Here is a 22,922-nt window from a genome sequence, read left to right as displayed (position 1 = left end):
ATCTCCACTAGTTTCTTAGGTTTATGCATCAAAAAGGCAAACCAAATACTATAAAACTGAATTCCAGCAGATATAACTTTAGTTCACTTTTCTCACTGTACTGAAAATAATGACTCAAATAAGACATTCTGCTTTGAAGAACACTCACACACCCCCTCCCTCCAACTTTATATGCAATATGATTTCTCCAAGTGGTCTGGACTCTGGTTGAAAACACTGTCTCCCAGTTACCGAAGATGCAAATATTTCTTTGTCTTTAACAGATGCATGGACAGAACAGGCAGGAGCTGGGCTGAACTGGGCTATTTTTGTTCAACTCAGATTTCTGTTTTTTCAATATACTAGCTGCAAACTCCACCAGTAATCTGCATGGTCTTAAGGTATCGTTTAAGGTGTATAAATTTAAAACAATGTACTATACATCACCTAATAGAAATTTTCCCTCTAACACTTAAGGCAGCATCAATTGACTGCTTTTAAATAAACTATAAATATCCCATGTTTTCCTTTGCTTTTTGGCAGTCCAAGGATTAGGGGTCTTTTGTTGGTTTTAGATTTCCTTTTTTATAGTACACTTTTTGGGGCAGGTTAAAAAGGCTTATGGCTTCTTAAGGCCAGGTAACAGATTTGAGGCCTAACTTGGTATCCTGTGGTAAAAATAAATGTAGCCCAGGTCTTTGGGAGGTCGTTCTGAGGCACAGACTCTAAGGTCATTGTAGATCACCCATCTGAAATGAAAACAAGATTGATTACATTCCATGTGTATAAAAATCATCACAAGTTTATCAGGGGCTTTTCACACTCAACTCCAAAGAGCTTAAAATCTAAAATTAGGCATTGCAACAAGAACAAAAGATCAGAGAAACAGCTGAAGCAGGTTTACTGGCAGAGTCAGGAACCAAAAAGGAAGAGGGACGTGCAGAGGAACGTGTAGTTACAGTTCAAATGAAGGAAAACTTATGCCAAGTTGTAAGAGCATATCAAAATCACAGCCAAGATCAGCACCGCAGTACTAGCAAGACTAGTATCAGCCCATAATTTGATGGGTTTCTATCGATGGGGAATGAAAGGAAATTGGGGGAAGCTCAGATAAACAAAGCCAGATACAGAACTGATGCCCCAAGCCAAACAGATTTGGAACAGCAAGCACATGAGAGCTGATGGTACATTTCAGCATAGACCTCAGCAGAATCAGAACTGACTCATCACATCTACGTCTACAGTCTGTAACAATCTACATTTCTTTGGTGGGAAATGTATACATGGTAACGATGTGCGTGTTTTGTCTGCCATGAATACACACCCTGCTCTGCACAGATGCACGCTTCAAAGAAAACGTTACTTCATCCTTGTGTGTCTCTCCCAATTCCACTCACCTTCCTTCTTTTTTGAGATGACAAACATAGTGGCCACTCATTGTGGATGTTCCCATGTGGCTGATGAACCCAAAGAGCTCATATCCTGTTTAAGAAATACAAATGGGACCGTAAGTCTTTTATCGCTAACATTGCAATATGACTCCAAGGGAAACTTTCTTTCTAACACTGGAGAAGCAGCTAAGCACTCCTAACTCAGACTCTGCATCCCCAAACACAGTTTCTGTTAAGACTGCAGCATATTCTCTCTTTAACTAGTGGTCAGGTTCACTATCAAACATCAAACCAATCCAAATCAAACCCTCATAGATCTGTGCACACACAGCAGGGCTGTGATCACAGCCCCTGCTAGGAAAGAAAAAACAGCAGATTCATTCCCAGTTCACAGAGAGCACCGCAGGAAGTGCCAGATATAGAGTTCATTCTGCACACAAATTAGCTGTGTCTATAAGTGTGACCACAGATCCCCTATAAATCAAAGAAAAAAACCGAAGTTTAAATTTCAGCAGCCCATAAAACAGAGGACAGGAAAGAAACCTCTTCCTTTAATACAAGGACAATTTTTGTGCTTAGTCTCCGGAGAACTAGGCATTGGTTCTTGCTCCCCACCCATTCATGCCATTCACCCAAATTACCACCAAAAGTAAAAGGGTACCTTCTTTCAGGATATTGCATAAGGACAGGGGCCTGGATTTTGGTGGAGAGGGCTTTCTGGAGCCATTTTACAGTATCATGTTGGTTATCAGGATTTCAGGCACTCAGTAAATGGTCTCAGTCTATAAAGGCTAAGTACCACAAAAAATAATTACTCCAAATCTTTTTTTTAACCTAACGATAATCAATGTTTCCCATGTCTCCAAGAGACTTAAGACTGGTCTTTATAATGTTAGAAACAACCAAACGAATGTTCTTATATAATAACAGCAACCACAGAAACAAAAATCAAATTGGCTGTTAAGTTTTTTTTAATAAGACCACCACAGTCAAGATCAGAAGTACAAGTTTAGAACATACTACAGTTTGAGAATTGGTCACTAAAGACCCTTCAGAAAACGTTATGTGATATCCTGATGTTAGAACCACCGCTGAGCTTTTGTACTGTAGTGCTTTTACACTTAGAATGGGTTCTTTGCCTGCTTCACAACTTTGACTGCTGTCCATTAGCCCCATCTTGTGGTTTGTTTAGCAGTAGTACGACTGAGGATCCCAAAGAAAACAAAAGAAAGTAGCAAAGCAATGCATGCAGGAAACCAACTATACCTGCCATATTTAGAATAAGGAACTTGGTTGAAGGGATTATCAAATCTCCTGTCAGAGCACAGGAGGACGGAAGCTCAGGTGGTCTGTAACAGCAGCATTATCTTTAGGGTGCTCAGCCTCTGAAGATTTAAACATGCTAGCTTTTCTTTGTCTTTTTATCTTATAGCAACAAAACAAAACGTAATGCTAGGCCAGGAGAGACTGATATGCTGTGGCAACAAGAAACTTGGACTCAGGTTATTCAGTGAGTCCAGGGAAAGAGTCTTCTAAGCAAACACAGCCCACAGAACTTAGCAGCCCCACAGGGCTAGACTCAGCCCCAGAAGCAAGACTGGAAGTAAACTGTCTGGATATGTCCAAAAAACCACAATAACTACTTTCAAAACAGAAAGGAGCTCTACGAGCGGTGTAGGTGTGATGCAACATCATGGCAGCCAGATCTAAGCTGCAGGAGAACTTACTTCCAGACCCATCTTTGATCCTGGGTCCCTCCGATCCTGTCTCTGCAAGGATATTGGCATTAACATTGTTCTCCATATTCATCATGTCCAAAGCAGGCTCACTTTCTTCCTCGAGTTCAGGGTGGCTGAAGATCCATTCCAGCGCACGCTCCAAATTATTGTTCTGCGAGTCAAACAACAGAGCAGCCTTTAATACATTCTCTAGCACCATGCTACTACTCATCAGTCTTTGAACAGAGTAAGGATTGTGCTCAACAGTGCTTAAAACTTGTAAGATACATGCTCTACCTCCATGGAAAATAGTATTCAACAAACACTCTGCAGAAGCTTGACCAATGTAAAAGAAATCCTCCCACAATTAATTCCCATGGCCCCCAGGTTCTCATCTTGAAGATGCACAGTCTTTAGGCATCCAGGTTGTTTCCCAAGAGATGGTAAAAGCAGCTAAATCTTCCTCACTTTACTCCACATTTTAACATTCAAGTGAAACACAGAAACCACCTTCTCCACTCTAACCCAGACAAGTCAGGCATCCCACACTTTGCCAGAACAGCTCTATGTGCATCATCCACTAACTGGATTTTTATACTCATTTCAAAGACATCTGAGCACGCACATGTACAAAGCACATAATACGAAATGAGACCCAAGTGCTACTGATAACTCAGGGAACTTACTGTTGCCTTCAGCGCTTGAATTGCTAGATTCCTTTGGAAGCCCATAGAAATGATAATTGCAACTATCTCTTCGGGAGGTTGGTTATCTAGCCCAACAGCTCCAAACGCAGCTGCTCCACTAGAAGCAACTTCTCCAAATGGAGGTATGACCAATGGCTCAGCAAAGTCTGGAACAAACAAACATTCATCAGTTCCTTCTTTTGCCCCACTGAACTGGAAAGTCAACACCACAAACCAACAACAATCAGGACCTCAAAAGCAATCCTGAAATCAACGTAAGTTCATTTCACCGGCCCAGATGAGACTTAGATGTGCAGAAAGCCTTAAAAACAACAAGATGAACATGCACATTGCAGAATATCTAGGTGGACTCATACTGAGCAGGCTAGAACAACTTGGCACATCACAGAGGTGAAACGACTGCAAGAAAGTAGCAAAGATTGGTGTGGAAGCAATGATCACGCCAGAATAGTAAGACAACCCAGCTGATATATGCATAGATGTAAAATGAACCAATTCCATAGCTGAAATATGTCAGTTAAGCCCATATGAAACTCATTCTCCATTTACACAAGCAACACAAAAGCCCAGAGTGAAGTGTGAACTCGACCAGATCTGGAGTTTCCTGGCAAGGGAGTGCTCAGGTATACTCAGTGCTGAATCATGGGTCCAAACTTTGCACGGATGAAACACAGGAAGTGGAGAACATCTAGCAGCCCTGTCCATCAGTAGATAGCCCAAGTTCTAAGTATGGCATGAATGCTCTAGCCTGTGCTAGAGAAGGCTGATATGGAAGAAAAGCATCCGGACCACAGGATTCTCTGTACTTACACTTGATCACAAGTCAGCTTCCCCCTTAGCAGCACAGACCTAGCCAAAGGGTGGAAAAGAGAGAGCTGGCCCACACCATCAGTGAGGACAGGAGAGAGTACTTCTGGTGCAGCTTAGGTTTGTTGTCTTCTTCTAGGCCAAGGATGCCACATAATGGTCAAGATCTGCATATCCCAGGAGCAGCTTAGGAAAATTCACTCACACCTCCAGGTTTCCTGGGGTGGGGAAGGGGGCCATTGTTTCTCTGTCACACGTTATAAAATTTCCACTGACTGCCAAAATACACAACCAGGAGCTGAGTTTAACTTACACCTTCTAATCACTGACCTGGTTCTTCCATGTGTACAATGATCCAGTTGAAAGCGACTTCAGCACCCAGGTTGCCTGTATAGTACACAGCTTTCCGACATGCTTCCAAAGGAAAACCCATCTCTGCCAGTTGCATAACTGAAGACTCATCAATATCTAGAGCTACAAGAAAGAACATTCTAAAATATGAAAGTCTAATTTCATCCATTGTATAGTACTTCTTATTGTTATTCATGGTGCCACATAGTACAATACATATCTCTTGGATTTGTTTTAGTACCACAGTAAACCCACACCCATTAGAAAACAGCCTTATACAAAGCATTATAGCATTTGTTATGGACTTACTGGTAATCTTTTGTCTCAGTAATCAGCATAGATCCTTAAACCTTGATGAATTCCTACAGGACTTGATTTATTAAACAAATTCACCATTGCATTTCAAGGGGTGAAGAAGTTAGGTCCTGAGCGTAGCTAGAGATGGCAGCCAAAAGCAATCGCCTCTCTTAAAGGCAGGATCTTACAGGTGAGAGAAACAACAGCTGCTGGATCTAGCAGTCTCCAGCTGAACTTCATCTCTGAATGACAGGGCCCAACAGCTTCAGCTGAGATCAGAGTCCAGAGGGAGCCAGGATCAAGCAGCTGTGTCCCCCAGAACTGCAATACCCTGCTGATGAGCAGCAGATCGAGGAGCAGCTCATATTCTGGCTACACTGATACTACCATAGACTCTTTAAGAGTCCTGCATGCATGCCAGTAAATGCTGAACAAGTACAAAAATCAGCTGTTATGTCGAAACATGCAGGGCAATACTCCATGCATCTCTGTGAGGACAGAGAAGCCACTAGCTGAGCAAAAGCATGACAATTTTGTAAGCAGCTGAAATACCAGTTTCAGGAACATGAGATACATACACTCCACGAAATGGTTCGTCATACGATCTGAAAATTGAGAAAGGAAAAAGAACAGGGAAAAGGACTTATATGAAGGCTAAGTAGATTCATATGGGAAAAACAATTCCATGTTTTTAAAGTCATAGAAACATTTGACCTCATACATGAAAGGCATGTTCATTCTTACGTGCCTGATGTTTTTGCCATGAATTAGATCAGGGATGTTTCTGCCAGTAATTTCCCTAACTCAACTCAGAGCAAAGTGTCACTGGTACTATAAACCAGTAGGAAATATAGCTGATGGCTGACCCAAACCAACTTAAGCAAGAATCTATTTTGTTATAAATAAGGTACCATCACCCATGCACTTATACTAAAACTAGGTCAGTCCATTGAGCAAGAGGATGAAAAAAAAAAGAATAGGCCTTGGTAAAGAACCTACAGAGAAGGGACAAAATTAACACCTTTAGAGAACTGAATTTTGGCATAGCCTTTGGTCTGACACACATCAGCTCCTTGAGACAGGGCCTTTTTTAATGGGCCGTACAGCCCACGTACATCCAGAGAAGTGGACTATGCATGCATGCACAGCTGCTAGGTCCTACTGCAACCTAACAATTCTTGTAATTTAAAAATGAATAACATTTTCAATCTTAATTTATGCCTCGAAAGCTTTTTTCTTAAATTGTAGTCCTTTGTGTATTAAGTATTGTACTGTGAATGAATCAATTCTGCAGACGTGGTGCGTTTGTTGCTCCACCTTGAACCAAAATGTTTCAAGTTATCCAAGTAAACTCTGACTGAACAGAAGACCATCTGCTCAGAATGTAATACTAAAATCCTGCAGCAAATAATCATAGTAACTGACAGATTTTAAAATTCTTTTGGACCAGAATGGACCATACTGTACACAAGGGAGTACACAGGAACCAAGAGATTGATTTAGCTACGGTATCACCCAGACTATTTTATCACCAGGTTTTAGACAAGAGTTAGTACAAAAGTGCTCAAAAGAAAAGCTGTTACTAAGCTGCTGTTATAAGTACAGCTTTTAGTAACAGCAAGTGTAAGAAACGAGTGGATTAATACTCCGCTCCACTTCTGACACCTATCATCAGACTCAGTGTAGGGGTCTGAGACCAGGTCCTTTGCACCAGGCCCTGGGAAGGGCAGTGACTTTACTGAGTCACGAACGTGCACTGAAGGTCAATGAATGGACAGAAGATGGTCTCTGCATGTAGCTGATTTTCATAGATTTAGAGGTCTTCACACACTTCTCTATCCACTTAAGTCCTAAATACCAATCAATGTTCAATAAGGATGAGCACAAGGACTTCATCCTTAAGTAAGGATAATCATCCAGGCAAATGGAAGACAGAACAATTCTGCTGGTGAAGATGAAGAAATCATAATGCAGCACAAGCTGGTCCACTGAGCAGCACTATACTATTGCAAAAAAGGCAACCACCACACAGCAGGTTAAGTAGGAGACTACAGCCAGTAATGCAAGTGAAATAATCTATTTCACAAAATACGATGTCTATCTTTGGGCACAGCAATTTCATAAAAATATTAATTATTTGGAGAGAGTCCAGAGCAACAGCATGCATCATAAATCCTGAAAACATCAAAGCTAGAAGAACTAGGGTTGTCTAGTAGAGAGGAAAAAAAAGGCTGTGGGGTGTTGTACCAGTCTTCAATTAGAGAAGCACAGAACTGCTTTTTTGTTCATAGCTCCAAAAGGTGAAGATTAAGGGGAATCAGTATGTGCTACAGGGAAAGGGGAATACAGGAGAGAATCAGGAGAGAAGAAATCAGTAGATACCTTTTGGGTCATCAGGAATGATAATGGGAGGAGCAATGTCTGGAAGTTCCTCTTCTCCTGGCTGGAGACCCCTGGCCCGAAGGTGGCTGATATCTAGGAAATCTGGCATGTCTACAGAAACATCTACAAAAGTAGAGAAAGAGGCTAAGCTTATGAATCCAGCAAAATGATCTCATGGTGCAACCCACATGGTGCAACTTCAGAGAGGGGACTCTGGTACTCAAGCTACAAACACTGCCAGGATTCTCCTCCTGAAAACGATTATTTGAGAAATCTGGAACACTAAAGCACAATTTAGCTAGGAGGTCAGACTACATGAAATTGTATTTTAACTCCACAGACCTGATGGAATGGTTTAATTTGTCATAAAAGAAAAGAAGATTCAATTAAGATCTTCACAGTATAAACTTGAGACTCCAGCCAGGTCCTCATTATGGACCAGAGCGTCTAATTATCTTGGATAGAATGAGAAAAAGGTAAATGTAAAAGGCACATACCAAGCTTTTTGGGTATCCAATCAAGGCCAAAGGTGAATTTCTTTATCTGCACCACTAAGTACTCAGGAAACGAAGCAAAACGAGAAGTTCTGGGAAGCACAGGGAATACAATTCAGTGAAACAAGGCAACAAAATCACAAGCAGCACACAGATTTCAGTACCTCATGCACACTAACATGAGTAACTTCAGCCCTGAGCGAGATGAATAATGATGGATTTTATAAACATAAATGTCACAAAAAAGTTTTCAAGTACAGTGGAGAGGTATGGTAGTAGCTTTCTATGCATTCATATCCTGAATGTCAGCCCAAACCCTTGCAGACAATTCAGCTTGTAAGATTACAGAAAACAACTACAAGTAATATTAAACTTGCTCGCTCAAGTTGTTCTGAAGTTGAATGTCAGGAAATAAATTTTAAATGGCATAATGGCTAGAACTTCAGGGCATGGGCTTAAAAACACAGCTCGGACAGAATGGAGTAACAGTTAAATCCGCATATTTTTTTCACTCCCCATCTAGTAACAGTAGCATTGTCCATGAGGTATCAGTCCACCTATAAAGCATTTCATTAAGTGAAGATAAAAAAAGCTGTCATTTGTAGTTTTTCACATGAAAGTGCTATATAAAAAAAATACATTATATTCTTACTGAGCTACTATGATATTTATCAAAATAGAGGATGACTCGAGTTTAAGGGGAACCCTGATATTTGCCCACTTAGTGAAAAGAAAAAGTTTAATCTTGAACACAATGTAACATTATGTGTACCAGCATTCTCCTTCTCTATGCTCCCATTTTTCCCCCATTAAATCTCCTGCATCCTTCCCTTTATCTCCCATTCACACATACCATCCTTTCTTCTAATTCACCTAACTCTGGGTAAAATACAGTAAAAGCATCATAAATGCTTTCTACCATGCTATAAATAACTACTTTCTAAATTCTTGTTAGCACCACCTTGCAATTTTAGTAACTTTATCATCTGCAGCACAAAACTTTTGAATTTTAAATAGCAAATTATTCCTCATCTTTCAATGCTTTTAAAGACCAAGGGGATGATGAACAACTAAATTACAAATTAACACTGCATCTATTTAAAGACTAGAATGTTCTTCCAAGATGTTCACAGTTAATACAAAAAACCTTTAGATTTCTGAGCATTTTTCTCCACCATGGGCACCGGTCTCCCAATTTTCAATACAATGTCAATGAAACTGTATGCTAAGACAGCAATTAGTCATTCTTATGTTATTCAGTCTAAAAACAGAAGGTACCTAGCCACAGCAAACCAGTTGCAGGGCCCAATTTTCAACCACTCCTTGCTGCTGACATAAAAATGGAACTGGGTAAGAGACTAACTCTTGCTCTCAGCAAGAAATATTGCCCCTGAAAATTGCACTGATCTCTACCTGCTGTCCTATTTCTTCTTAATGCTTTTTTAAGCCTAGGATATTCTTGGCTCTTTTATCTACCTGACTATAAACACACAAGACGGGTTCCTTCTTTTATATGTCCATCTTGTACCATGGCCCCACATAAGCGACAGCAAACTTAACAGATGCAGCCAAACACCGTAGCACACAGAGGTGATGGGTTGAAATCGAAACACAAACAATAAATAACAAAAACCATAATAAACCCAAAGTTTTCAGCATAGAACTTCACAAATGCAAAAATTTCCATCCCTCTAAAGAACTTTCTCACAAGAAACACAACCTTCCTTTGCTTCACCCTGTTTTACTGCCACTCAATGCCCTTCAGCATTTTTAGTCAAATGAAGACATCAAGAGACTAAGCACAGAGATCCAGACTGTATCTCCTACCACACAATACAGAGCTCTATCACTAGTTGATACATTGGATCCGATTTTAAAATGTGGGCAGACAATGAAGCTACAAGCATTTAAAGTTCAAGCTCTTAACAACCAGACCGCCTCACCTCTTGGGAGTCTGACAGTTGAGAACAATTTATTTCCTGCTCAATTGGCCATTACAACCCTGGTCAGGCTTGATCTGCACATTACGTTTATGAGCCCCAACACTAATACACCAAAGCCCACTATGCCTTTGTCTATTTCTCTCTACATCATGTCCAGGTAGCAAGATAAGCACAGAGCACTACCATACAGGTTTTTAATAGGCAGCCAGACACACGCTTACTTAACTCCTGCAGATTTTGCTTGAAGGGCACTGCTCCAGAAATCCTCTACATTGTTAGGTTCAGAAAAGGCCTGCAGACACGCACTAAATGGGATCTTGGCGCGGACGAGCTCAGGTGGAGGTCTCCTTGCAGCTTCTGCTTCTCGCCTCTTCAATTCATAGGCAATTAATTCATCTGAGAAATACACATGGCACTATAAGCTAAATGACCATTGTCACGGTTATGACGTCCCTCACCAGTCTTATTTTTGCAAGTTGCAGAAATGCAAAAACCTACTTATCAATAGAACTTTTACATGGCTCTAACTAGACTTCAAATCTTTTTGCCTGCATTGGGGTCAGGAGCTACACTTACAACCACATCTCTTTTTTGTAGGTTTCTTTTCATGGTGAAAACACAGAACTGGAAATACTGGGCAACAGGCAGTTAAAACCTTGCCATGACAGCCTGTGTTAACGCTAACACCAACTACCCACTTTATCAGCTCAATCTGACTTGGAAAATTATTACTGTCTGTGTCATCTGACCTTCTAGACAGGACAGGATTTAGAAAGAGTCCTGACACTGGCAAGTTGAGCAGCGCCATACAGTAAATTCATAAACTAATATACCTCCCAAGTCATTACCTGGAAATAACATGCTCTTTTATAAGCAACAGACTCATCACTGAAACTGATGAACAAAGAATGCAAAGCTCTCCAAAACTTAAGTTTTCAAGCCCAAATGGTGTTTTTAAAATACATTGTCCAGTTCAAGGAGTTGTGGGCTAGATGAAAAGCAGCAGGTTGAATTCTCTGTCTTGTGCTATTTCAAATGATCTGATCAAATAATCAGAATAGTTCCTTCTGGCTTTAAAATATTTTAAATTTTGAGATTATGTAGGAAACCAGAGGCACATCCCCCTTCTAGTGTTCCTGTGATATTCCATTCACTTCCACCTCAAGCATACATTTATTATCTTAGTCTGCAAGACTCTTCACCACTGATTGCAGGGGCAACCAGGATTTGTCAGTACCTCACTCGGGCTTCCAAGTCTTCTAGCCTCCTCAGCCATTTTCTCCTTTAAAAGCAAGTATGCTTTCTCAGGCAGCTCACAGGCATAAAAAAACCCCACTCCTGTATATTAAATCAACATCCACCACTTCATCCTCCTTCCCTCCTCTCCTAAAATCCAGGATATCCAAATTATGTATTTTGGCTTTATAGATGACAAACTCTCTTATACTCCTATGCTCTATTATCACATTAGAACTTATAATCTGCTGCTAACAAACACAAAGCTGATCTGTTTTTTGGGTTGGTTTTCTTTTTCTTTTTTTTTTTTTTTTGTGAGTGTGTGTTTGTTTTTACAAGTTATTCATTAACTAGTATGTTCAGTTCCTTTTTTAGAATTAAGAAGTTTTTATATACTTGTTCACTGTCCAGGGCAAAGGAAGTCCAACCCTCGTGGAGATCTTTGGGCACACACATGCACATACATGCACAAAAAACAAGGGTGAATAAATTCTACTGCAAGTGGCGTGGCTGGCACATCCCTGGGTCAAATCCAGGTTAAGGTTTTAAATCACAAATCTCTGACATCTTTATCATACAAACTGCTACCATCCTTGGTGACATATTGTTGAGTGGTGACACTTAATGGTGGTCCCACAGTCTGAGAAGAAATCTGTCTGGAAACGTGCCAAGAGTATCCAGGTAGAATCTTTCTTCCCTAAAAATATAAGCAGGGACAGTAAAGCCACAAACTGATGTGCATTTACAATCTCCTTTAAAGAAAACCAAGCCAAGTAACTTTCCCCTGATCAGTTCACTGGTTTGATTTGCCACATGGCCTTGAACCATTTTATCCATACAAAGAGACCACATGCGGGTGAGAACTTCTTTCCCTTGTGGCTGGGAGTCACCAGAAGGTCAGTCAATGGACCAGTTACTTTACCTTTGTTTGTTGCTGCCTCCATGGCAACAGGTAACTGCATGATGTAGTCCACCCTCTGTGTGTAGCGGACCTTTCTGGACTGGCAGCACTGCGTGCGTTCTTCCACCAGGAACCGGAAAACATCACTAGGGTTTTCTGAACCTACAGGGTTCCTCTGAAAGGAATATTAGATCCAATCATTTAAGTGACAGTCATGAAAATGACCAGAGAACCCAAAGGCTGCTGGTTGTATTATGGCAAGCACAAAGACACCAGTCTTGCACCCAGATCTGACAGCTCAGCTTGCATTTTAGCGCATGCAGAACTCTTGCACCCACAGAGAATCCCACCGAAGTCCACAATGCCTGCATACACAGCAGTATCTTTCTACACATAGTAACTTGCAGAGTATGCATCTAATGAATCTGACTGATTCAAGGTGAACAGAAGGTAGGAAGGTGGCAGGTTACAATACAGATAGAAAGCTCAGGTAAATAACATGGAGCATCCTTTCAGCAAATAGAATTGCTCCTACCACTCCAAATCTGCACTGAAACAGAAGCAGCAACTTGTAGTTCACTATCCAGATGGGAATGTCATACAAATAATATGCCCCCTCTTTATTGTTCGCGTTAATGTCTGTTATCAGGCAAAAACCAGAAAAATGTCTTCTACCACCCTATAATCAGCACATGCATTTTGGGATGTGGAACATTATGCATGCAAATGTGAATAAGTTCATCTAGACCATAACACACGAATAAACACCCTTGATCCTTGGGGAAAATGGGAAAAAGAGGGAGGAAGGATGGACAAGAAAGAAATGCTTTAAATTAAAACTGCATGTATTTGTAAATGTCCTTTTCAGAAAGACAACATTAAAGGTCACAGTACTGATTCTTTTACACACAGCACTGAGCTGGAGCTCAGTGGAACTAACATTTTATACAGAAATATTCAACAGACAAATATTCACTTTGCTTTCAGCAGGGGAGTCCTTCCTCCCATAATGATTCCATGATGTACAGCTGGGATTTGTGAAAAAACTGGACATGGTAATTACTGTGCTCCCAATGATGATATATATTTGGAATAATAATACCCAATTCATTAATATTCCAAGACAGACTTCAATACGGTAAACAAATGGATAGCATGTAATCATGAAACGAACAGCAATTTAAGAGGACAGTCACATATGTTTATCAATCTTATAGCCTGTACAGTGGTGCTTGACCTCTCTATATCTCTTGCAGTTGTTAGCAGCAGCATTGGCCCTGTGTGTGGTCATGCAAGAGTCTGAAGTAAAAAGAAGGGAGAATTAAAGAAACAAATGTTTCTAAACCAAAATACATTTAAATTAGTGCCATTTTCTACATATCCAAGGCTAAAAAGAGTATAACAAAAAAAATGAGCCACTCCCATAACAGCTCTGCCCTCATTGTCTAATATAACTAGGGTAAAGAAGCAGTAATTCAGATTTTCTCACCTCTACTAGATTTATAAGATGTAGAAAAAATTCCTGTGCGTCTTGTTGTCTATTAGAGGAAAATTCTGTGTGGCCTTTACTTATAAAAGCTTTAAACATTCGAGGAGATATTCCATTGTGTTGAGGCTAAATAAAAGAAAGAGAAACCTTTTAAAGAAGGATTTTTGTTAATTTCTGGAACAAATATCCCAAAGTCACTCCACTAGATCTATCTATGGCCCATTCTGCCACTGGAGAAACAATAGTTTTGGTTTAATCTGGTTTTCCATTTTAATAAAAAACGGAAAGGGTCCTGAAGCATGATTTGAGGGTTTTAGAATATGTTTGATGACATGGTTCCTACAGTGTTCACTCTATCTGTTTTTTCTATGGCATTTGCAAGTTAAAAAAGATTACTGAAGTTTGCTAAAGGTTAGTAGTTTTCAGAAAGGCTAAAAGCCTACACTGTTTTCTAACATTTGACATTCCTTTTGGACCCCTGTTCCACCTAAAAGTATGTGGGCATACACTTTGGTGTATCAGCTAGCAGCTTTACTCAGGACAAAACCTTTCCAGAGATCTCGGAATCAAGCAGAGAACAACTAGTGTGTGCAGCACACATTCCCAGATGGGTTGTTAAGGACAGGAATTTGCAATTTGCAGGTGTTGGTCATGCTGAAGGACCAGAACATACTGCCTGTAGCCATTCGGTTACATCAGTAGGAAACTAGCACAAATCAGAAAATCTTTAGCTTCCAAGAGAGTCCCAGTCTTGACTTTCTCACCCTCTATACAACTTTAAGAAGCCTCCCCAACTACCCCAAACTGCATCCTCTAGACAACACTAGCTATCATCCCTTTTAATTAACACTTTTGAAAGGGTCAGAATCTTTTACTCAGATTTGCCCTCATCCTCCATAAGACCAAATAATTTTCAAAACAATCCAAGCCAAAGTGTAGCCTTTAGGATACGTCAGAGGCTGTTAAAAAGTTAGCCAATCATACCCATATAAAAATAGAAAAAGCAGTATAAAATGGAAGGCATATAAAAGGCACACTAAAACAGTAAATTTTATTCTTGGTTTCACCAGGGTAAGGTATTCCTAGACTCACTGAAATCAGAAGCAGATTCTCGATTTTAATGCTTTTTCAGTTTCTGGCAGTACATCAGCAACCACATTAGACTAAGATGCTCTTTAAAGGCTCTCATAAAGGAGAGTCTCAGTATTGCTTGAACAAAGAGATGTTCTAGGGATTTCTGAATCTCGGGTTATATATCACTTCAGTGTCCTCAGCTGCCTTTCATCAAAGCTAGGACTGGGGAGAGAAATGCATAAAACAGCTCAAATTACTATATGCCAGCTTCTTTCTATGTCAGAAGCAAGAATACAGCAAGGTGGCACACTTGCCCTGATTCATAATGCAATGAGTTTGGAATTAAGCCTTGTTTCTATCTATACACTTTTTATTCAGCCATTTGAGCAGGTTGAAGAGAAACATGCTATGTGTGACAGTCTATAGAAGAGGATCAGATCTTGCCCTCTAAACCTTTTCCACCTCAAGGACAAGAAAAATAGCGGAAGAAATGGCAAAGCTCTAAACAGAAAATCAAGTCCTAGCTGATGACCCCTTAGGCTTCCAGCTTGTTTTTAATGTTAAAGTGGGTCCAAGAAAACTGCTGCCATTCCCAGACTAAACTCCTATGGTGAAAAATTTTAGCTCCACAGTACCACGAATATTTATAGAATACCTAGCATACTTTCCCCATCAAGAGTTGCAAAACAGTTTAGCTAAATATAGACTGTACTGGACCACTGCAGATCTCATATGAATGCTTTTACAGGCAACAACTCCCAAAAACTTTGGATAAATTCCAAAGACCCAGAAAGCTAGAGAACTTCTTTGCATGTAGGAGGGGAAAAAAAAGTAAAAGAATAAAAATAAAATGAATAATTGATTTTATAGAGACAAAGCAGAAGCACTTGAAAATGCTGAAGGCCTAAAATCCTACGCAAATACATTTATTATAAATGTCAGTATGACAAAGTTCTACCTGTATATATACCAGTATTATTTGGGGGGCGGGGAGGCGGTAAGACACCAAGCAAAAAAAAGCAGCCCCAAACCAACAAAACATAGATTTGTATGCCCAGAGTGAGGGAATGGAGAAAATATCTGTACTTGATTTTTTTTCTAAATAAATCTTCAATACACCAAAGAACTAAAGCAGTAAGAGCTGTTTCAAATCCTAATACATGCTATGAATTGCTTGATAAGGAATTAATCTGATGCATGTAACTACATCTTTATTAAACCAAACTTAGGAACAACACAAGTGTTGTTAAATGCCAGTAGATGGCTACTACTACCTGACAGAGAGTTTTATACCATCTGTCATTAAAAAGTTCTCAATATCTCATTGCTAGTAGTGGCTGCTGGGCTAAACATGGAGGTGTAGCTTTATTCGAAGGGTTCAAGTCCCTGACCTTCCACCACGTTACTCTTCATTCATATCCTGCATGCATTTAAGAAAGCAGCTTAGTCAGTATACATAACTTAACGTGAGGAGTCTGTTGAAATCTATTCCACTATTCCTTAGTCACAGTGATGCGCTGATGAGTTTTAAACTTTATTTAAAGGAAACAGGCAGGATTCATTTGTTGTTCCAAAACAATGAATAGCTACTGTACAAAGCAATTACTCAGGAGACATAGGACTTTCAGATCATGCAAACTACTCTGTACAAGATGCTCTATCTTTGTCCAAAATCTCCTTGGCATTCTGATTTCAGAAGGAGAAATTCCTATATCAATAACTGATAGATGAAGGTAGAGGAAAATATGGAAACTATCACCATGATTCCATGCCAGAAGCATGCATGACTTCTACTGTGTCTAAAACTACAACTTGGTAGCAGAGACTCTCCCTCCATAAAGACAGTTCTTTTCTACAGGTATTATTTCAGTATTGGTTATTAGTTGACCTTTCATTTCTAAATAACCTATCTGCGGAGTCTGTGGTTTGACTCCACATGCTGCTTGGGGTCACAATACAGAGGTTGGCAGGGACACAAATACATGTTAGGTCTAGTTTTGCCAGCACCACTCTAAACAAGATGCTTTAAGGTAGATGGTTTGAATAGCAAACCAGATCTAAAGTAACAGATTTGCTTGGATAGATAACATTGTCCCAGTAACTAACATTTTGCTTAAGACAACTGTTAACTCTAGGGAAAACAAAGGCAATTCCAAAAGTGGCAGAATTTGAGCAGAGAGGCAAAATCTGAGCTAATCTTATTCTCCAGAGGCTGATGGAAACTTAAATCAACTTACAAAAAAAAAAGAGAAGATACTTTTGCATCTCATCACTAAGCTACTGACAGTTTTTCTTCTTCACAAAAGCAAGCAAGAACAGGTAAAAAGATAAACCAGTGAATCAAGCCATGCCCATGAACCTTGTTAATACAAATTGATCAGTCAGGCCTTCATCGAAAGTTATCCTTACTGCTAAAACCAAAAGACTGTCGGACAAAGAACGTGAAGGGGCTTTCTGATGACTGTGAGGGTGAATGTACTCATTGCTAGATGAGGAAAAAACAGACAGATGAAGACACAGGTCTACGGATGTCACAATGCCAACACATGCCTTAATGATTTTTGCAGCGTAAGAGAAACAAGCAACTTTCGTGTTGCAGAACACCACCACAAAGGCAGTATGAAGATTACAGAACCGACAATACTGGAGTTCTCGAAGCTAGGTACTAGCTAGATATTGTGAGCTAAGTATCTGTTTTGCTGCAAAATTACTGCAAATTACAGTAAAAATAAAAGTCTCCCACTGGTTACACTCACTAGGACAGAGAAATAAAATTCTGTATTACATAAACATGGGGGAAAAAAGGTTATTTCATCCTCCAGTTCCTCTCTCCTTTGTGTCTAGCATGTTAGCTATACAGTACTTGCCCCTCAGTATTCCTTTGTTCTGAAATTGCCTGTTCTAAGAAAGCTAATTCCAAGGTTTCTTCTGTTATGAATTATTATAAATCAGGAGATATATATATTGTTCTCCCCAGGCTATCCAGCAATTAGAGTTTCAGTATATATCCAAACCTACATATACTACTGTGTTTCCAGGACAGATCTCACTAGAACAGACATGCTTCTACATGATTTCTGTACCATGAAATACCATGAATAAAGCCCCAGTGGACATGGCTCTGCATGGCCCCTCCTTCATCTACATGAAAGCCTCCAGCACCACTTAACCTTGCATTACATAAGACAGCTTCTCCTGAAATCACGTGGAACATTGTCAGACACTTCCTGGAAACAACTCTTTAGCTCTTTACACTTCTTTCTGAAATTTAAAGAAGGTTTAGAAGTTTGCTTCCAAACACTCAGGACTCTCCAGATAACTTTTTTTTTGGTTGTTCCTCAGAGAAGATGAACAGAAGTTGCAAGTTCTATGAACTGTTGCACTCATCACTGGAGCAGCAGGACACTTTATTAGCAGAACCAATGGTTGCTTTAATGCTTTGCACAAATAGCCCCTGACTAATATATTCCTGACTAGAATCCTGCACATTCCACCTTGCTAAGCATCCCATGCTGGATCCACATGTGTTCTTCAATGCCCAGCACCTGTTCCCTTTTCTCAGGATATCACTTTTACCTAGTTACCAGGCTGCACAAACTCAGTCAAATACCTTGTGTTCTTCTTTCATCACCTGCTCAATAAGCTCAGATTTCATGGGTGGCTTAGAGTACTGGCCTGAAAGGAGGCCATGTCCCAATTTAGCCCTGTAGGGAAGAAAGTGGCAGGGTGGAAACAAACATGTGAGAAAAACAGAAAGGAAGAAAACATTTTTATTCCAAGCAAAAAAGAAGTTTACTGTCTTTGACCCCTTGATGAAACATCATTACCTGCAACTAAGCAGGCAAATCTTCCCATTTTACCTTGTGCCATATTTCACTTTCAAGCCCATGCAGAGATGTTGTTCTGCCCTGCCATTAAATTATTTAGATACTATTTAACTCAACCAAGTAAACCACTGGGAAGTGCCACTTACATCTGAGTGTTGAAATCTTGCGTTGGATCAAGAGGAGAGTAGTCAAATATTCGTGGAAGGTTTCCCACATACCTGGGCGGCAAGAACAAAGCAGAAACATTCAAATATTGCAGCTAGATTTACTCAAGGATATCCTAACAGATCCTCAGCCCTCAGCAGTGATGTATCAGCAGGCTTCCTCTGTCCTAACAAGTCAAATTTTGCATCATAGCAATGACTTAATCTATTCCTGGTGAGTGCCTCTATCATGGAAAAGTAATAGTAAAGAAATCAGCAAAAGGACATTTAAGTTTTGCTTAGAAGCTTCTAGCTATAAGGGATATGGCACTGTTGTTCATCTGGAATTTAAATTCTATTCCTTGACCTTGAAATAGCTGCAGGATAGTGTTGCTCAAGACCTTAGAGCTGGGTTGAGAACCAAAGTACCTTCTACTCCTAACCAATATCACCAAATAAACTCCAAATTTGTATCAGTACCAAAACATGTAATAAGAATGCTTCTGTTGAGTTTCTTCAGAGAAACAAAGGCTAACTCCTGACAACAAACACTGAGGTATATATTGTTCTAGCCAGTTTGTTTTAAACTGAAGCATTTAGTAGCACACTATCTGAGCACTGCTCCCCTTGAGCACACAATAAACAGGCTAGGTAGGTATGGCCATGTTGAAAGAACACATCTAATTCCTGCCTGGTCCTTCTTTTGTCAAAGATCTCCACTACTTTGTTGATACTAAGCGCTCCAGGCAACTCCAAGGACTATGCTGTGGAAAACAACCTGCCTTAGTGTCCTGGTTTCAGCTGGGATAGAGTTAATTTTCTTCCTAGCAGCAGGCATAGTGCTGTGTTTTGGATTTAGTAGGAGAAGAATGTTGATAACACCCTGATGTTTTTAGTTGTTGCTGAGTACTGCTTATGCCAGTCAAGGACTTTTTCAGCTTCCCATGCTCTGCCAGGTGCACAAGAAACTGGGAGGGGGCACAGCCAGAATAGTCGATCCAAACTGACCCAAGGGCTATTCCATACCCTGTGACGTCATGCTCAGTATATAAACTGGGGGGGGGGGGCGTGGCCAGGGAGCAGCGATCGCTGCTCGGGAACTGTCTGAGTATCAGTTGGCGGGTGGTGAGCAATTGCATTGTGCATCACTTGCTTCGTATATCATTATTATTATTATCATTATTATACTGTTACTATTATCATTACTATTTTACTTTATTTCAATTATTAAACTGTTCTTATCTCAACCCAGGAGTGTTTCTCACTCTTACTCCTCCGATTCTCTCCCCCATCCCATCAGGGTAGGGGGAGTGAGCGAGCGGCTGCGTGGTGCTTAATTGCTGGCTGGGGCTAAACCACGACACTTAGAAAAGTCCATTTTGGTATTTTTGGAAAATGCAGGTAGAAAAGCTGGCACTTAATGAATCTATACACATATGGCTAACAAAGCAAACACACACAGGTTTTCTCCCTCTTCTTCTCCAGAAGGCAATTGCTACATGAAAACCTGGGAGGCTTTCCAAAATCTAAAAGCCTTACTTCCAGTACACATATAACTACTGCTGTGGAATGAAAGAGCACACTGACTGTTACTGCAAACCATACACTATCCTTTATAAAAAGGCTTCTCTCCTTGGAGTCATGTGTTCAGTTTTGATCAGTCAGGAATATTTCATATTCTTCTGTTGTGCTTATGATGGATGATGACAGGCAGACTCAAAAATGCTTTTGTCCTTTTACTCTCTTAATTACTCCGTGGAAGAATATGCTCACACTACCCTTTTCATGAAATGAGATTTTTTTTTTTTAATTAGGATTTTAATTAAAAAATGCCTCTGATAGTTTCCCTCTTCTTAGCCAGACCTGCATGCAAAACGTGCATTGTTTTTCACTAGCATGGATCAATATTAACATGTTTGTGCCAGCACAGTTTTTTGCACAAATGACACTGGAGCAATAGAATGATTCCTGCAGCTATACGAGGCACGGGCCAGTACAAAAAACTCTAATGCGATACTGATGATACCAAGATAAATAGGTATATGTACATATGTATATAAGAAGCGGAGGCAGAGTAATCAAATTTACAAGGTGGCATACGATTTCCCACCACTGAGGCTGAGTAAATTCTGATTTCAAAGGCAGATTGGGGTTTGCATTCCAACCTTTCCCAGAACAGAACAATACAATCACTAAATCCTCTAAGCTGCCACTGAACTGACTGAAAGAGACTTGTTTGCAGGTGAGACAAAAATTAAAATATCATTTTGCTTAGAAAAACAAGAGATTGCGGAATGCAGCAGCTAGTGACAAGAACTAGTTTGAAGCTACTTACGCTCGCTGGAACTCTGGGATGCTGAAAATGGCTTGCATGACAGCGTTGAGGTAGCAGCTATTTCCCAGGTTCTTCATGCCAGTGTATCCTGGGCCATACATGGGCTTGAGTTTCACGCCAGCTTCTTGAATCACTTCCCACTCAGAGACTCTTGGTTTTATATCATTATCTCTTAGCCCATTCTCTGTCTGAAAGCAACAAGATATTTTTTTTTTATCTGTTTAACTTCTGCAACAATTATGCTGCTGCTATCATCATTACCAACTTTGTGACCTATACCGTAGAAAAGAAGAGCCAAACCAATGGGCAAAGGGAAGTAAATCCTACATGTAGTGGAGAAGATCAGGGTCAGAAGGCTAGCAGCTTGTTCTTCCAATATGCCTCTTAGCTCTTTACCACAGACCACTAGCTCTCTGAGTGTTCCCAGTTGTGACCTCAAACCCAGCTGGGAGCTTCACTTACCTCACGGCTGTGACCTCAACCTCAACATCAAAACACTGCATTTTTTCAGGTTTCATTTGTAATGGCCAGGAATAGCTGCTGCTGTAGAAGCTGGTCCTAGCAAACACACCAGATGAAAAGCTGCAGATCCAAGAACTCTTCCCTTCTTTCAAATAGAAAAAGCCCAAATTTGTGATGCTGAAGTTTCTCCTGCTTACAGCTCAGCTTTCAGCTTGTAGCTACAGAGCTTTTTCACAGCCTGTAGGTACAGGCCTCTACAGTGTCACTGCTAGCACTACTCCACCACTTCACTAAGAATTTTTCCAGACTAGTCTGAAGACTGGAGGTGAAACAGCTGAGACAAAGTTTTCAAGGTTGCCGAGTAAAACAAGTTTTCCAGAAAGACCGCTGGATAAGAGACTTTTTAGTCATGATATTGGCAAGGAAGCTAGTATACCAAAATTATTATTAGTACCATGAAGGCTTTTGAAACTGCAGTTTAACTCTTCTCTACCATTTTAGAGTTATTAGAGTTATTATTAGTTTTCTCTCCACTTGGAGAACAAAATACACTAAACTAGTATCAGGTTTGTTCATTTTTAACAGTTTTCTTGTTCAGGTTCTCAGGTAGTGATACTAGGCTACCTGCTTCAGTGGGAAAAAAAAAAAAAAACAACCAAACCACACCAAACCAAAACCCAACCCCCCCAAAAATCCACCTGCCATTATAACCATATTCCATTCTGACTTCGTAGATCATTTAAACAGAACTGGAATCAACATCCACTAAAATACAAATTATTAAAAGGACTTCCCTACTAATACAGACCAGTGACAAATTCAGGAACAGGACCCTTTTTGCCCCAGTCCCTTTCTAGTGTACCACACCATAGACCATGCTGTTTTCTAGACCTGAATGTATTTTTTCATTTTATAATATATTTATTAACAAGACCTAAACTGAAATTTATAATTTTGCATAAAGAACCTTTCAACCACTTTTTTTACTTATCCACTGCTTAGCGTATTTTTGCTTAGGATTTGTATCTGTTTACACATGCAATAGGTTTTCTTTCACTCACTGTAATTAAATATTCTAGATATTCTTCTCTAATTGAATGAGGTTTTTCATCTTGAAGGAAAATGGTACATAACACACGAGAAGCGAAACATGTAAACTAAAGACTACAAAGGAACTCTTCCGGAAGGCAATTTTCAGATTTGAGAGTAATGATTCACTCATCTCAGATCTCACAAAATAAACCACAGATTGGCTGGCTGATCTTTACAAAACTAAATACTATCATAACGGTCTGAGAGTCACACAAATGTAAGCTACAAGTATCATTCTTCTCCTGTTTCTCTCCCACCCCCAACTAAACAAACAACAAGTAAAAACCAAACTAA

The 22,922-nt window shown here is 40.0% G+C and overlaps 1 protein-coding gene across 1 annotated transcript in view; it reads right to left on the bottom strand.

Moving 5' to 3' along the window:
- Positions 1–634: 634 nt before the first annotated feature.
- Positions 635–22,922, bottom strand: part of USP13 (ubiquitin specific peptidase 13) — a 51,571-nt gene continuing 29,283 nt past the window's right edge. Inside the window, exons 8-21 of the mRNA XM_075716465.1 lie at positions 21,075–21,262; positions 18,743–18,814; positions 18,380–18,473; positions 13,696–13,821; positions 12,228–12,381; positions 10,291–10,465; positions 8,130–8,218; positions 7,633–7,755; positions 5,829–5,855; positions 4,933–5,076; positions 3,775–3,941; positions 3,098–3,260; positions 1,377–1,461; positions 635–728 (exon numbers count right to left, since the gene is read on the bottom strand). Of these exons, the coding sequence (XP_075572580.1) occupies positions 635–728; positions 1,377–1,461; positions 3,098–3,260; positions 3,775–3,941; positions 4,933–5,076; positions 5,829–5,855; positions 7,633–7,755; positions 8,130–8,218; positions 10,291–10,465; positions 12,228–12,381; positions 13,696–13,821; positions 18,380–18,473; positions 18,743–18,814; positions 21,075–21,262 (1,701 nt within the window). The remainder of the gene's footprint in view (positions 729–1,376; positions 1,462–3,097; positions 3,261–3,774; positions 3,942–4,932; positions 5,077–5,828; positions 5,856–7,632; positions 7,756–8,129; positions 8,219–10,290; positions 10,466–12,227; positions 12,382–13,695; positions 13,822–18,379; positions 18,474–18,742; positions 18,815–21,074; positions 21,263–22,922) is intronic.

This window comes from Pelecanus crispus, chromosome 9 (genome assembly GCF_030463565.1).
Source record: "Pelecanus crispus isolate bPelCri1 chromosome 9, bPelCri1.pri, whole genome shotgun sequence".
NCBI lineage: Eukaryota > Metazoa > Chordata > Aves > Pelecaniformes > Pelecanidae > Pelecanus > Pelecanus crispus.
Note: the sequence above shows the minus strand (reverse complement) of the source record. Positions and strands in the feature narration are given on the sequence as shown.